Source organism: Sinohyriopsis cumingii, chromosome 15, assembly GCF_028554795.1.
Source record: "Sinohyriopsis cumingii isolate HCF-2022 chromosome 15, ASM2855479v2, whole genome shotgun sequence".
NCBI classification, from domain to species: Eukaryota; Metazoa; Mollusca; class Bivalvia; order Unionida; family Unionidae; genus Sinohyriopsis; species Sinohyriopsis cumingii.
The window spans coordinates 108,233,869-108,252,140 of NC_142975.1; the positions used below are offsets into that span (position 1 = coordinate 108,233,869).

At 36.7% G+C, this 18,272-nt stretch overlaps 1 protein-coding gene across 2 annotated transcripts in view; it reads right to left on the minus strand.

Annotated features, from left to right (window-relative positions):
• Positions 1-1,504: 1,504 nt before the first annotated feature.
• The window catches only part of LOC149782445 (E3 ubiquitin-protein ligase MIB2-like), a 174,729-nt gene continuing 157,961 nt past the window's right edge, over positions 1,505-18,272 (minus strand). For both annotated transcript variants that reach the window (XM_089933859.1, XM_089933860.1), the window contains one exon: positions 1,505-6,149. In XM_089933859.1, coding sequence (XP_089789985.1) covers positions 5,906-6,149 — 244 coding nt within the window. In that variant the 3' untranslated portion in view covers positions 1,505-5,905. The remainder of the gene's footprint in view (positions 6,150-18,272) is intronic.

Sequence of the window (18,272 nt, forward strand, 5' to 3'; positions counted from 1 at the left end):
ATTGTATTAAATGTGTACAAACCCGGGTACCCGATCTAAAAGAAATTGTATTAAATATGCACAAACCCGGGTACCCGATCTAAAAGAAATTGTATTGAATGTGCACATACCCGGGTAACCGATCTAAAAGAAATTGTATTAAATGTGCACATACCCGGGTATCCGATCTAAAAAAAAGTTGTATTAAATGTGCACAAACCCGGGTACTTGATCTAAAGGAAACTGCATTAAATGTGCACATATCCGGGTACCCTATCTAAAGGAAATTGTATTAAATGTGTACAAACCCGGGTACCCGATCTAAAAGAAATTGTATTAAATGTGCACAAACCCGGGTACCCGATCTATAGGAAATTGTATTAATTGTGCACAAACCCGGGTACCCGATCTATAGGAAATTGTATTAATTGTGCACAAACCCGGGTACCCGATCCAAAGGAAATTGTATTAAATGTGCACAAACCCGGGTACCCGAACTAAAGAAAAGTGTATTAAATGTGTACAAACCCGGGTACCCAATCTAAAGGAAACTGAATGTGTACAAACCCGGGTACCCGATCTAAAAGAAATTGTATTAAATGTGCACAAACCCGGGTACTCGATCTAAAAGAAATTGTATTAAATGTGTACAAACCCGGGTACCCGATCTAAAAGAAATTGTATTAAATGTGCACAAACCTGGGTACCCGATCTAAAAGAAACTGTATTAAATGTGTACAAACCCGTGTACCCGGTCTATAGGAAATTGTATTAAATGTGCACAAACCCGGGTACCCGATCTAAAGGAAATTGCATTAAATGTGCACAAACCCAGGTACCCGATCTAAAAGAAATTGTATTTAATATGCACAAACCTGGGTACCCGATCTAAATGAAACTGTATTGAATGTGCACATATCCGGGTACCCTTTCTAAAGGAAATTGTATTAAATGTGCACAAACCCAGGTACCCGATCTAAAGGAAATTGTATTAGATGTGCACAAACCCGGGTACCCGATCTAAACGAAATTGTATTAAATATGCACAAACCCGGGTACCCGATCTATAGGCAATTGTATTAAATGTGCACAAACCCAGGTACCCAATCTAAAGGAAACTGTATTAAATGTGAATAAACCCAGGTACCTAGTCAAAAGGAAAGTGTATTAAATGTGTACAAACTTGGGTACCCGATCTAAAGGAGACTGTATTAAATGTGTACAAACCCAGGTACCTAGTCAAAAGGAAAGTGTATTAAATGTGTACAAACCCAGGTACCTAGTCAAAAGGAAATTGTATTAAATGTGTACAAACCTGAACTGATTTGTTGTAGGTTGATACTGCTGAACGGCATGCAAAAGCATCTTTTTTTTCAGTGGTCAAAGTGTACAGGTCAGGGTGCATGTTGCAAGTCAAATCCATATGAAGGGGTGACTTGTCAGTAAGTCAGAGTTGCACTTTGGAAAATAAATAAGCCCAACCAGATCAATAGATAGGAAGAGAGGAAAATTAACAACAAAACTGTGTAAAATATACTTGTATTATTGAGTGGAATGGCACACAAAAATTAACAACTTACAATTAGTTCTAATTAAATCCACTAAAATCCACAGTTGACATTTTAAATCAATTTATATGATAAATCCATGAATTCAATTATAGGTCATATAAAAATAGTACAGAATGATTTGATTCCATAATATCCCATAATATGTTGATTCCAGGAATCTTATAAAATAAACTTTAAGTCCATATTTTTTTAACTCAATATATCTTGTAAAAGTCTCTATATTATGTCATCCAGTACAAAGTCCAATAATTCATCCTAGTTTTGTGATAAATTTCTGAAATCCTCCATCATCATCTAATAAATCATTGTGGTCTTTGTCATAAATATTGTCGGACTCCTTTCCCTTGGCCTCACTGTAATATGCGGGTGCTTGTGTAGAGACTGAGACTGGGCTCTACAAGTAACTCTTTCACAGTTTGTGAAATATATTAAAGGCTGTAACTGAACATGTGTCAGTTGTGTGGCAAGTTCAAATAACCACCCTCTGTTACTTGGCACTTAGCAAGTGTCACTTGCAGCTCAATCAAAGTGTTGTCATGTTGAAAAACTGCCAAGAGATTAAGGTCAGATATTTACTGGAAAAGGCAGAGTTCTACTTGGCACTGACCAAGTGCATGCAATATATTTGCAGCTCCATTAAAAGGATTATCAACATGAAATTAAAGTGAGTGCTGCCTTTGCGAGACAAGGGTGTATGGGCTATGTGCACCGTTAAAACTTGTATATGGCAAACAGGTCGCTAGATTTATTACCAAGATTATTATCAATGGGGGGGGCGGGAATACCCGAGTACCCATTGGCATACATAGTGGATCATTAACTGTTTTTAGTAAATACTCTCCCCCCATAAAATATGGAATCCAAATCATTATTTAGTAAGTTATCATAATCCATTATACTTAATGCAGAAAACTGTTAGAAAACTTGTATGTGGTAAACAGGTGTCTCATTTTATTTACTGGATTATTATCAATGGGTGGGTACATCTCTACCAACCAGATGGAAAGAAAAAATATGTGTAAATTTACTTTTGCATGGACAATGCAATGTAGGCATATAAATGAACAGAGATTACTAGCTTTTCAGGTAAAATAATTTTCCTGCATTGGTTATCTAAAAACAAATTATAGATGCGGGAGAGATGTGCAGTTTTAGGTCAGAACCATAAATCTGCAACATCAACTCCGCCCCCCCCCCACAAAAAAAACCCCCATAATGATCGTAAGTACTACAGATGTAAGAGTTGAATTAAATTGTTATATTATTGTTTACAGTTGTTAAAATAGATTCAATGAACTAATGTTTCTTATTAAGTACTGTATTTCCGACTTTAAATTAAAACTTCCCTTTGTCATTTAAATATGCTGCATGACATGTGATATCATTCTTGCCATATTGTATCAGATTTTAAAATATGATTTAAGGGAATGGCTCACTGCATATTCATGTCCTTTTAATTTGATTCCATCCACTGAAATTTCCATTTCCATCCATTACAGAATTTTATGTGATATCTCAGCTGCTCTGATTCTGGCATTTAGCATTGGAATATAATGCAGTCTTAGAGATCTCAACAAACTTGAAACACCAAAGGCTACCAATCCAGTTTTATGCTGATTCAGCTATCCAACCATAATCAAGTGATTTCTTTAATCCTTTCCAAATTGCTGATTCAGCCATCCAACCATAATCAAGTGATTTCTTTAATCCTTTCCAAATTGCTTCCAAATAAAGCACACAGTATAACTTCAAACATTTAAGCCAACTGACCCATGCTGCTTGAAATTAACAACTAAATTGGTTTGCTCTGTTTAAATATACTAGACTGGAAACAAGGTCTAAAAATTTGGAATTTATGTCTATCGTTTATTATAATTTTGCATACATGGTAGATTTCTGGGAGGGACAGGAGAAACCGCTCATCTTCAGAGGAAAACCCTCTCATCCAGGAGGTTCATATGTACGAAACTGAATGTTTATCTTTTTAGCAATTTTATTTAAAGTTGGATTCAGAGATTCTGTGCCTTTGTTTCCCGATCGTAAAAGATCCCAACCACTTCATTTCAAGACAAGATTTAAAGCTTGCACTATCTCTGAACTTGCTTTCGCAGTCAAAGGAACTACCCAGCTCATTTTTCATACACATCAATGACACACACAAAAAATGTTTATAACCTCAATTGTATGAAGCTAAAACAGGCACATCCACTTAATCAGCCTGCATTTGATAATTGCTTTCAGATACTTTCTTTTGACTTCTGGAACGTTTTCTTCAAATGGGTTTGTGTAACATGTGTGTCATTTGTTCTTGTAACCACCGCCATACCTCTTGCAAATGTAAACTTTTGAGTTTGGTTTTGGCTGTGTGATCAGATTTTTTAATTCTACCATAGCCAGTGGCACAAGGAGGATTGTAGTAAACGTTTGTTAAAAGTGTATCCATGTTGTTGTTGCTCGATAAGTCACCCACTGTTCAGTACTCAGTCAAGTTTGTTCATGTCATATTTTGGATCAGGATGCTTGACAGTTTAGGTTTCTTGTGTCGTATTTTGGATTGTGATGCTGGACAGTTTAGGTTGTTCACATCGTATTTTGGATCATGATGCTAGACAGTTTAGGTTGTTCATGTTGTATTTTGGATCATGATGTTAGACAGTTTAGGTTGTTTGTGCCATATTTTATATCATGATGCTTGACAGTTTAGGTTCTTTGTCATATTTTGGGTTGTGATGATTGACAGTTAAGGCTGCTTGTGTCATATTTTGGATAGCAATGCTTGACATGTATGATGAGCAATGTGAGTAGGAGTAATCATCAGTTTCTTGGCCACTTTTTCACAATTTCTTTTTCCACTTCTGTATTTCTTTCTTTTCTCCTTCTGCTAATGAGGTTATCTACATAATATTTTGAACCCAAGTTTTCATTTCTTCTCATCTGGGAGTAGAGGAAGACATCAACAAAATGGGTCTCACACTAGGTAGTTGAGCAGATGGAGTTTGAAACTTCTCGTTTCTTTCTCTTCTTTCATCCCTGTGGGTGTCTGTCACGCTCACAGCTGCATTTTTCTTTTCTTTGCTTTTCATGATATTCTTTAAAACTCTAAGAGAATGTTTAGCTGTTTGGTGTAAAGCTTTCTGGTGAAACAGCTGAAGATGTTGTCTGTACCATTTTGATTTTTCCATTTCTGACAAATCTGTTTGATCCATCAATGATTGTAATTCTTGTTGTAAATGTGACATTTTGGTTAGATTATGATTAGGAGGTATGTGTCATCTAAGTTATTCCTACAAACTTAATCTTCGTCATTCCATACAATCCAAAGGTTTAAGTGTTATGTCTTTCCTGACCTTTTCATCTAATTCTTCATCTTCTTGTCATTTCTTCTAAAAAAAGATCCAGCAAGCAATCCTAACAAACCAGCAGCCACTTTTAACAACGGTTTTATCGGCATCGGTAGAAATCCTCATTACACAAGTACTTTTTTGAGTGATTGTCTTTTTTCTATTGCATCATTTGTCAACGAACATGGTGATGTCATCCTAATGGCCGTTTCTGTATCTGGGTCACAGGAACCATTCTTGTCAATATATTCAAACAACAGTCACACACACTATCATTAATTTCATCAGGTGCTTTTTCAATGATTTATTTTTACACTGGAGCATTAGGTTGGTTGCAAAAGTACTGACAAAACATCTGAATATTTAGCTAAACAAGGAGTAAGACTTTCTTCCACTTCAGGATGGTCTCTTTGGATGGTGATGATGATGATGGTGTCAGCTTTCTGACATCTGCATTCAGGAGGAAAACTGAAGTGAATTTTATTCAACACATTTTCTTGTATACTGGAATTCGTCTCCATTTATTGCCTGGACATTGTACCAATTTGACTTTACATAGTACTGGTATCTCAATGGACAAAATCTGTCTAGATTTGTTTTATTTATAAATCCAGTAAACTTTGTAATACAACTGATCTGTCTTGTACTGTTGACTTAGAAGCAGCATTAGCTAAAACGTATGAGGACAAAGATGCCAACAGAGAAGTATAATTTCTTATGAAAGGTTTCCGTTTCTTCATCAAATAACAAAACAATGGTCGTAAATTAGGTTTGGCTGGCATTATCATTAACGAAGGAGGACACAAAGAGGCAAGGGAGATGGATACAGGTTGAGGTTACATGACAGTATACACGTTTAACAAAACATGATGACTTAATGATCTTTTCTTCGCTGACTGTCACAGATTATTCTGCGCAATAAAGATATCTTTATCAAGTCTGAAAAACTTTATTAATTACAGATAATGACAGGAAAGGTTGTCTGTAAAATATGAATCAATGATGTGAGTTATATTAGATGGCCTTTTCTGCTGTAACAAAATTTGTACATGAAGGGCATTTTTTCTTTGGCTTCATTCCTTTGCAATCTTTGCAGATTCCATGTCCGCAGGGAAGCAGCAAAAAAGCAGCTCTTTCTTCCTCACATTCTCCACACATAGGTGGTGCTAGATTTGCAGGCAGACTTGTGGGTCCAACATCCTCAGCTATCTGGTCATAATGAGAGGTAGGGAGACTCACTGGACCATCAGTATTCAACCTGTCACGAAAATTAAACACATATACCTGTAAGATTTACATTTTTAAAAAACTTCATATTATCTGAAATAGGTTTATGCGGAGAACGTTTCATAAACAAATAATCAATTTTGATAGCAGATTTTATATCATACCTTTAAAATCTATAACTATGATAGAAAGCAAACTCAAATTCATAACTGATTCAAAATTAGTTTTTTTTTGGGTTGTTCATAAATATGGAGAATGCCATCCACTGCTATCCATTGCATCGTCCAAGGTAACCCTTTGATAGAAACCATAGGTTAAAAAAACATGCTAAAGGAAACATGTTAACATACAATAGAGAATGATCTCAAAAGCAGTGACCTGACCTGGGAAATAGTACAAAGGTCAGTGGCTGACTGGCAGCAGTAGTGTCCCTTCAATTTCACTTCAAGCAACTGGCGCTGAGAGGATTGAATGAATTAAATTATTACCAGTAAGCAAGATGCTAACCTTGATATGCTGTATCTGATATAATGCCATGATTCTTAAAAGCAAATCAACACACTTGCAGAACTCTTGTCCAGCTATTATGACTAAAAGAATGATTGATTTACTGATCAGTGTATAATGGAATACCAATACCGTAAAGGTTATATTGTTCTCTGTGGTAAATTGCCTTGCACACATGAACTGCTGAATGAATATGACATTATATGTATCTGACACACACAATGTCATGCGGAGTCAAGTAAAGTGCTTTGCTGAAAGACACAGCAATAGTCATGTCACACAAATCCAAGGAAAGTGCCTTGCTGAAAGACACATCAGTTATATCCTGAGAGCCAAGTAAAGTGCCTTGCTGAAAGAACAGCAATAGTTGTCATGTAGAGCAAAGTAAAGTGCCTTGCTGAAAGACACAGCAATAGTTGTCATGTAGAGCCAAGTAAAGTGCCTTGCAGAAAGACACAGCAATAGTTGTCATGTTGAGCCTAGTGAAGTGCCTTGCTGAAAGACACACCAGTTATATCGTGTAAAGTGCTTTGCAGAAAGACACAGCAATAGTCATGTCACTCAAAACTAAGGAAAGTTCCTTGCTGAAAAACACATCAGTTATATCCTGAGAGCCAAGTAAAGTGCCTTGCTGAAAGAACAGCAAAAGTTGTCATGTAGAGCCGAGTAAAGTGCCTTGCTGAAAGAACAGCAATAGCTGTCATGTTGAGCCAAGTGAAGTGCCTTGCTGAAAGACACAGCAATAGTTGTCATGTACAGCCAAGTAAAGTACCTTGCTGAAAGAACAGCAATAGCTGTCATGTTGAGCCAAGTGAAGTGCCTTGCTGAAAGACACAGCAATAGTTGTCATGTAGAGCCAAGTAAAGCACCTTGCTGAAAGAACAGCATTATCTATATCATGCAGAGCCAAGTAAAGTGCCTTGTTGAAAGACACAGCAATAGTTGTCATGTAGAGCCAATGAAGTTCCTTGTTGAAAGACACAGCAATAGTTATGTCACTCAAAGCCAAGTAAAGTGCCTTGCTGAAAGACATAGCATTATCTATATCATGCAGAACCAAGTAAAGTGCCTTGATTAAAGACACATCAATAGTTGTCATATAGAGCCAAGTAAAAAGCCTTGCTGAAAGACACAGCAATAGTTATGTCACTCAAAGCCAAGGAAAGTGCCTTGCTGAAAGACACACCACTGTTATACTGTGTAGAGCAAAAAGTAAAGTGCCTTGCTGAAAGAACAGCAATAGTTGTCATGTAGAATCAAGCCTTGCTGAAAGACACAGCAATAGTTATGTCATTCAAAGCCAAGGAAAGTGCCTTGCAGAAAGACACAGCAATAGTTATGTCACTCAAAGCCAAGTAAAATACCTTGCTGAAAAAACAGCAGTAGTTGTCATGTAGAACCAAGTAAAGTGCCTTGCTGAAAGACACATCAATAGTTGTCATGTAGAACCATGTAAAATGCCTTGCTGAAAGACACATTATTATCTATATTATGCTGAGCCAAGTAAAGTGCCTTGCTGAAAGACACAGCAATATTTGTCATGTAGAGCCAAGTGAAGTTCCTTGCTGAAAGACACATCAATAGTTGTCATTTAGAACATTGTAAAATGCCTTGCTGAAAGACACAGCATTATCTATATCATGCAGAGCCAAGTAAAGTGCCTTGCTGAAAGACACATCAATAGTTGTCATGAAGAACCATTTAAAATGCCTTGGTGAAAGACACAGCAATAGTTATGTCACTCAAAGCCAAGTAAAGTGCCTTGCTGAAAGACACAGCAATAGTTATGTCATTCACAGCCAAGAAAGGTGCCTCGCTGAAAGACACACCAGCTGTACATGTGTTTTAATTTGTTTGTAGTTATTTTTTAAAGTATTACAGGCATATGTCTTAAACAATTGTACATAGAAATAAATATACCTACCCATAATAAAACATTGATGAGGTAGTTTTAATAAAGACAATTGGTTCTGTGCAGATCATGTGTTAGCATGGAATATGTACCAGTTAAATCAAAAGGACAAAATTAACTAATCAAGAAAAAGAAAGTAATTATTTATATAATTAATTATAGACAAAGCCAAAAGCTTAAACCTAACACAATATAGATGGATCAAACTTATAAACAAAAACTTAAATTGATGCAATGTGATATATACATCATGAGATCTATGACAGTGGTACTTTCACCTTTGTGTTTTGGTTTTGACGACTGCAACATCAATAAGTAGCAAAAACAGGAACCTATACAATGATTTTAGAATAATTACATTTGGAAATTGCTAGCAACGTTTAAAGATACAAAGACCTCATTGATCCCAGGCATAAAATAAACACAAGCCTCTGAATAATGTAAAGAAGAAATGGTTAGATGTAATGAGGATTTTCATGACCAGCACTACAATGGTAGGTTTTGATGACTTCAGTACTACAATGGTAGGTTTTGATGACTTCAGTGCTACAATGGTAGGTTTTGATGACTTTAGCACAACAATGGTAGGTTTTGATGACTTCAGTACTACAATGGTAGGTTTTGATGACTTCAGTACAACAAAGGTAGGTTTACATGACTTCAGCACAACAATGGTAGATTTACATGACTTCAGCACTACAATGGTAGATTTACATGACTTCAGCACTACAATGGTAGATTGACATGACTTCAATACAACAATGGTAGGTTTACTTGACTTGAGCACTACAATGGTGGGTTTACATGACTTCAGCACTACAGTGGTGGGTTTACATGACTTCAATACAACAATGGTGGGTTTACATGACTTCAATACAACAATGGTTGGTTTACATGACTTCAGTACAACAATGGTGGGTTTACATGACTTCAATACAACAATGGTAGGTTTACATGACTTCAGCACTACAATGGAAGGTTTACATGACTTCAGTACAACAATGGTGGGTTTACATGACTTCAGCACTACAAATTGGTAGATTTACATGACTTCAGCACTACAATGGTTGGTTTACATGACTTCAGCACTACAATGGTAGGTTTACATGACTAGAGTCAGCACTACAATGGTAGGTTTACATGACTTCAGCACTACAATGGTAGGTTTACATGACTTCAGCACTACAATGGTGGGTTTACATGACTTCAGCACTATAGTGGTAGATTTACATGACTTCAGTACAACAATGGTGGGTTTACATGACTTCAGTACAACAATGGTAGGTTTACATGACTTCAATACAACAATGGTAGGTTTACATGACTTCAGTACAACAATGGTAGGTTTACATGACTTCAGCACTACAATGATAGGTTTACATGACTTCAGCACTACAATGGTAGGTTTACATGACTTCAGCACTACAATGGAAGGTTTACATGACTTCAGTACAACAATGGTGGGTTTACATGACTTCAGCACTACAAATTGGTAGATTTACATGACTTCAGCACTACAATGGTTGGTTTACATGACTTCAGCACTACAATGGTAGGTTTACATGACTTCAGCACTACAATGGTGGGTTTACATGACTTCAGCACTACAATTGTAGATTTAGATGACTTCAGCACTACAATGGTAGGTTTACATGACTTCAGCACTACAATGGTAGGTTTACATGACTAGAGTCAGCACTACAATGGTAGGTTTACATGACTAGAGTCAGCACTACAATGGTAGGTTTACATGACTTCAGCACTACAATGGTAGGTTTACATGGCTAGAGTCAGCACTACAATGGTAGGTTTACATGACTTCAGCACTACAATGGTGGGTTTACATGACTTAGCACTATAGTGGTAGATTTACATGACTTCAGTACAACAATGGTGGGTTTACATGACTTCAGCACTACAATGGTAGGTTTACATGACTTCAGCACTACAATGGTTGGTTTACATGACTTCAGCACTACAATGGTAGGTTTACATGACTTCAGCACTACAATGGTAGGTTTACATGACTTCAGCACTACAATGGTAGGTTTACATGACTTCAGCACTACAATGGTAGATTTACATGACTTCAGCACTACAATGGTAGGTTTACATGACTTCAGCACTACAGTGGTGGGTTTACATGACTTCAATACAACAATGGTGGGTTTACATGACTTCAATACAACAATGGTTGGTTTACATGACTTCAGTACAACAATGGTGGGTTTACATGACTTCAGCACTACAAATTGGTAGATTTACATGACTTCAGCACTACAATGGTTGGTTTACATGACTTCAACACTACAATGGTAGGTTTACATGACTTCAGCACTACAATGGTGGGTTTACATGACTTCAGCACTACAATTGTAGATTTAGATGACTTCAGCACTACAATGGTAGGTTTACATGACTTCAGCACTACAATGGTAGGTTTACATGACTAGAGTCAGCACTACAATGGTAGGTTTACATGACTAGAGTCAGCACTACAATGGTAGGTTTACATGACTTCAGCACTACAATGGTAGGTTTACATGGCTAGAGTCAGCACTACAATGGTAGGTTTACATGACTTCAGCACTACAATGGTAGGTTTACATGACTAGAGTCAGCACTACAATGGTAGGTTTACATGACTAGAGTCAGCACTACAATGGTAGGTTTACATGACTTCAGCACTACAATGGTAGGTTTACATGACTAGAGTCAGCACTACAATGGTAGGTTTACGTGACTTAAGCACTACAATGGTAGGTTTACATGACTTCAGCACTACAATGGTAGGTTTACATGACTAGAGTCAGCACTACAATGGTAGGTTTACATGACTAGAGTCAGCACTACAATGGTAGGTTTACATGACTTCAGCACTACAATGGTAGGTTTACATGACTTCAGCACTACAATGGTGGGTTTACATGACTTCAGTACAACAATGGTAGGTTTAGATGACTTCAATACAACAATGGTGGGTTTACATGACTTTAGTACAACAATGGTAGGTTTACATGACTTCAGTACAACAATGGTAGGTTTACATGACTTCAGTACAACAATGGTTGGTTTACATGACTTTAGTACAACAATGGTAGGTTTACATGACTTCAGTACAACAATGGTAGGTTTACATGACTTCAGCACTACAATGGTAGGTTTACATGACTTTAGTACAACAATGGTAGGTTTACATGACTTCAGTACAACAATGGTTGGTTTACATGACTTCAGTACAACAATGGTGGGTTTACATGACTTCAGTACAACAATGGTAGGTTTACATGACTTCAGTACAACAATGGTGGGTTTACATGACTTCAGCACTGCAATGGTAGGTTTACATGACTTCAGTACAACAATGGTAGGTTTACATATGACTTCAGTACAACAATGGTGGGTTTACATGACTTCAGTACAATAATGGTAGGTTTACATGACTTCAGTACAACAATGGTTGGTTTACATGACTTCAATACAACAATGGTAGGTTTACATGACTTCAATACAACAATGGTAGGTTTACATGACTTCAATACAACAATGGTAGGTTTACATGACTTCAGTACAACAATGGTAGGTTTACATGACTTCAGTACAACAATGGTAGGTTTACATGACTTCAATACAACAATGGTAGGTTTACATATGACTTCAGTACAACAATGGTGGGTTTACATGACTTCAGTACAATAATGGTAGGTTTACATGACTTCAGTACAACAATGGTAGGTTTACATGACTTCAATACAACAATGGTAGGTTTACATGACTTCAATACAACAATGGTAGGTTTACATGACTTCAATACAACAATGGTAGGTTTACATGACTTCAATACAACAATGGTAGGTTTACATGACTTCAATACAACAATGGTAGATTTACATGACTTCAGTACAACAATGGTGGGTTTACATGACTTCAGCACTACAATGGTGGGTTTATATGACTTCAGCACTGCAATGGTAAGTTTACATGACTTCAGCACTACAATGGTAGGTTTACATGACTTCAGCACTACAATGGTGGGTTTACATGACTTCAGCACTACAATGGTAGGTTTAGATGACTTCAGCACTACAATGGTGGGTTTACATGACTTCAGCACTACAATGGTAGGTTTACATGACTTCAGCACTACAATGGTTGGTTTACATGACTTCAGCACTACAATGGTAGGTTTAGATGACTTAAGCACTACAATGGTGGGTTTACATGACTTCAACACTACAATCGTAGGTTTAGATGACTTCTGCACTGCAATGATAGGTTTACATGACTTCAGCACTACAATGGTAGGTTTACATGACTTCAGCACTACAATGGTAGGTTTACATGACTTCAGCACTACTGCCTCGTCTGAAGATCAACCAGCTATTAGAAAAAAATCATTATGCACACAAACAGATGCAACCACACCAATTAAACAAGATGAGTATCTTCTACAGGTATTAGATGGGAAGAGCCAAAAGTTAGCTAAAGCACATGCTGTAAACACTGACCATCATGTGTCTCATTTGACATCAAATCCAGGTACTGAAGAAACTGTTCTAAAGACAACCTCCAATTACCCACAGCAAGGAGCTAAATTAAATACAAATACTAAATACAGCAGTCACCAAACTCTCAGTCAGTCTAGTCATGGAAATCAAGAAGTTCGAACAATGCATCTGAACCCCCCACTGGTCAAAATCAACAACATAGTTAAAGACAGATCTCTTCTCATAGGATCATCAATAATCAAAGAAGTAAGAACAAGAGGGTTATATAAAACTGACGTAAAAACTCATAGAGGTGCTACTATTAACACTATTACAGAAAAAATATTGGAAATGGATATGTCACCATATCATACTGTAATTCTTCTCATTGGTGGCAATAATTACAGTAATGGTCAATCTTTGAAGGGCATTGAGGATGATTATGAAAGTTTGTTGTATGCCATCAGGTCCAAAAATGCAGAGTGTAAAATAATCATCTCAGGTCTACCGCCAAGAAGGGATGCACTTATGACTCAACTAAATGACACCCTAAGTATGTTGTGTGAAAATTTCCAAATACTCCTTGTTCCGCAATACTGGACCTTCTTCAAAGACAATCGAGTGAACCAACAATTGTACCAGCGAGACCAAATCCACTTGACCAACAGAGGTACTGCCATGCTCCTTAGGAATATAGACCAGTACATAAGACTTATAAAAGGGGTTAGGCATGAGTCAGACAACTGCTTGTATTGTGGAGAGCACGGTCATGTAACACAGCGGTGTCTGCATGGAAAACAGATTCGCTGCCATCTTTGTAACGAACTAGGACATAAGCAAAAGTTGTGCACATACCAATAGGTAGAAGGCTATGATGTACAGGCCTATGCAACACATATCCAGCAACAAAATGCATTAGAATATGTGTATACTTTTCAATGCAATAATTATAATTCTATAAACAGGTTTCAGGCACTATCTGATTTGTGTACAAAGTGCAACTTGTTAACATGTAAACAACTGTGTGATACTGTTCAAATTACTTCTCCCTCTGAGCCCCCCCCATGTGTCTAATATGTCAATGTCTTCTTGTATGTATGTAAATCAGTCTCATATTGAACATTCTCAAATATCCACTACACGTGGTCATGGTACAACAGATGGATCTTGTATGTTATCTTCTTCATATGTTTATGTAAATAATCAAGGCAATGTAAAGAAATCTGTCAAGTCTAAAAACAATACATTGCCTACTGCCTTGTCTGAAGATCAATCCTCTGATCAAAATTGTCATGTATTTGGCCTCCTCAAAAGAGGTCTGCAAGTAATCAACCTAAATATTCAACACATCATCCCTAAACTGAATGAGATAAAGTTAATATTACAGCAAACTAGATCAGTCAATATTCTAGGTCTATGTGAAACCTTTCTTTCTGACGATACTGATGATTTGGCTCTCCAAATACAGGGGTTCAACTTTGAAAGAAAAGATAGGGAATCCATGGGGAATGGGGGTATTCTTCTCTATGTAGACAGTTCCATTAGTTATAACAGACGTGTTGATCTATAGACTATTGGGGTAGAGAGTATCTGGATCGAAGTAACCCTTGCCCAATCAAAGCCAATACTCTTATGTTCGGTTTACAGGCCACCTAGTTCCACAGCTGATTGGATTGATAGATTTGAGGTTCAAATTCAAAAAGCATTACTTAAGGAAGATTTAGAAATTATCATATTAGGTGATTTTAACATTGACTATATGAAAACTCCATCATTAACATGGATAAGTAGCTTTGAAACTTACAACTTTACTCAATTAATTAACACCCCAACTAGAGTAACGGATAAAAATGCTACTATCATTGATCATGTCTATACTAATAAACCTGAAAACGTAAGTGAAATTAAGGTACCAGTGTATGCACTGAGTGACCACTACCCAGTCTGTATAACTAGATATGTTCCGAAATCATCTAAAAATGGCCAACACATTGAAATTCAATACAGGGACTTCAAACAGTTTGATGAGGAAATGTTCTTAAATGATTTAGTTTGCAAACCTTTCCAATCAGTCTGCACTATAGCTGATGTCAACACTGCCTTGGACAAATGGTATCAGATGTTCAATGCAGCCTTAGACAAGCATGCCCCAATTAAAACAAAAAGGGTTAAACACCAAATTACACCCAAGTGGATTACCCCTGAGATCAATGAGGCTAGGCACCTAAGAGATAATTTCCACAAGAAAAAAGACATGAAAAGCTATAGAAAGTGGAGAAATAGAACTAAGCACCTGATAGATAAGGCAAAAGAGAACTACTATAAACAGGCTATTAATGAAAGTAAGAGTACCAAAACATTGTGGAAGCATCTAAAAGAGCTGAACCCACGCAAGAACAGTTGTCTTCCCCCTAGACTTAAGCAAAATGATGATACAGCAACATCTGTACAAGACATTGTGGAAATGTTCAACAATTTCTTCATAAGCATCTCCAGTAAGAGTATTCAGAACCAGACTAATATATCCAATTGAACTTGATGCTCTTCTATTATTTATAAAAGCTAAAATTCCTGATAATAATTATTTTTCAATAGCTAATGTTAGTGAAGCTGATGTTTCTGATATGCTAATTAAGGTTAATATTAATAAATCCTCTGGATTGGATGGTATTGGTCCACGAATTCTTAAAATTGCTGCACCAGTAATAACAAAGTCACTAACGCATATCATAAATTTAAGTATAATGAGTGGTAATTTTCCAGAAACACTGAAATGTGCAAAGGTTACACCTATCTTTAAGAAAGGAGAAAAGGAGGATCCAGGAAATTACAGACCAATATCAATTCTACCTGTATTGTCAAAACTATTTGAAAAGCATGTAGCCATTCAGGTCTATAAATTTTTTGAAACATACTCTCTATTTCATAAAGCTCAATCAGGATTTAGAAAGTACCACTCGTGCCAAACAGAACTTACCAAATTAACTGATCTTTGGCTGAAGGAAATGGATAATGGACATATGACTGGGATTGTTTTCCTTGACTTCAAGAAAGCCTTTGATCTTGTTGATCATGAAATTCTGCTGCAAAAGTTGAACTGTTACAGATTTGACAATTCTTCTTTAAACTGGTTTAGATCATACCTAAACCAAAGGTCTCAACAAGTAAGCATTGGCAATATTAGCTCTCAAACTTGCACTATTCATTCAGGAGTCCCTCAAGGCTCAGTTTTGGGCCCTCTCCTCTTCCTTATCTATATCAATGATCTACCATTAAATAATGAATCCACAAACACAGATTTGTTTGCAGATGATGCAACTTTGTATACATCTAGTTCTGATACTGAAGTTATCCAAATGAAATTAAACTCAGACCTTATCAGAGTCCAAAACTGGGCACAACAAAATAGGATGGTAATTAATGAAGGTAAAACAAAATGTATGATTTTGGGGACATCACAAAAGCTACACAAGTCAGGGAACCCAAAACTGTCTCTTGCAATAAATAATCATCCATTAGAAAATGTCAAACATGAAAGGCTTGTAGGTGTGTCTGTAGATAATAATTTATTATGGAATGACCATATTGATAAGCTTTGTAAAACACTATCATCCAAAATTGCCCTTCTCAGCAGAATCAAGAAATATTTACCTATGGAAACTCGCAGTCTATACTACAAGTCATATATTCTTCCAACAATGGGATATTTTTCTAATGTATGGGGAAACTGTGCCAAATCTGAGCTTGACAGGATTTATAAACTTCAGAAACAAGCAGCACATGTAATTTTAGATGCATCTGTTGATCATCCCTCAAAAGCATTATTTACAGAACTCAAATGGTTCACAATATATGACAAGATAGATTTTCACAAGGCAGTTCTTTTATATAAATGTCTACATGGAACTGCACCAGAGTATCTTCAAGACTTATTCAGGCCTTTTTCAGCACAATACCAGTTGAGATCAATATCACATGGAAACCTTCTAATACCAAAACCAAGAAGAGAGCAATTTAAAAAGAGTTTTCAATACTCTGGTACAGTGCTGTGGAATAAGCTTCCACTACATGTAAAATCTGCTGAAAATATTAGAGTATTTAAGAAAAGATATCATGAGCATGTATGTGTTTCTAACAGATAATGGAATTTAGTATTTTAATACTAAACATGTTAAAATAAACAGTAATTATTGCCATCTTCATATAATGTGCATTGTTATACTCTCCTTAAGAGGGCCTCAAGGGAGAATAGTCCTTGACTAATGAGTCACCCTCTATAAATAAAGCATTAGTATTATTATTATTATTATTATTGTTTACATGACTAGAGTCAGCACTACAATGGTAGGTTTACATGACTTCAGCACTACAATGGTAGGTTTACATGACTTCAGCACTACAATGGTAGGTTTACATGACTTCAGCACTACAATGGTAGGTTTACATGACTAGAGTCAGCACTACAATGGTGGGTTTACATGACTTCAGCACTACAATGGTAGGTTTACATGACTAGAGTCAGTACTACAATGGTAGGTTTACATGACTTCAGCACTACAATGGTAGGTTTAGATGACTTCAGCACTACAATGGTAGGTTTACATGACTAGAGTCAGCACTACATTGGTGGGATGACATGACTTAAGCACTACAATGGTAGGTTTACATGACTTCAGCACTACAATGGTAGGTTTACATGACTTCAGCACTACAATGGTAGGTTTACATGACTTCAGCACTACAATGGTAGGTTTACATGACTAGAGTCAGCACTACAATGGTAGGTTTACATGACTTCAGCACTACAATGGTAGGTTTACATGACTTCAGCACTACAATGGTAGGTTTACATGACTTCAGCACTACAATGGTAGGTTTACATGACTAGAGTCAGCACTACAATGGTAGGTTTACATGACTTCAGCACTACAATGGTAGGTTTACATGACTAGAGTCAGCACTACAATGGTAGGTTTACATGACTTCAGCACTACAATGGTAGGTTTACATGACTAGAGTCAGCACTACAATGGTAGGTTTACATGACTTCAGCACTACAATGGTAGGTTTACATGACTAGAGTCAGTACTACAATGGTAGGTTTACATGACTTAAGCACTACAATGGTAGGTTTACATGACTTCAGCACTACAATGGTAGGTTTACATGACTTCAGCACTACAATGGTAGGTTTACATGACTAGAGTCAGCACTACAATGGTAGGTTTACATGACTTCAGTACAACAA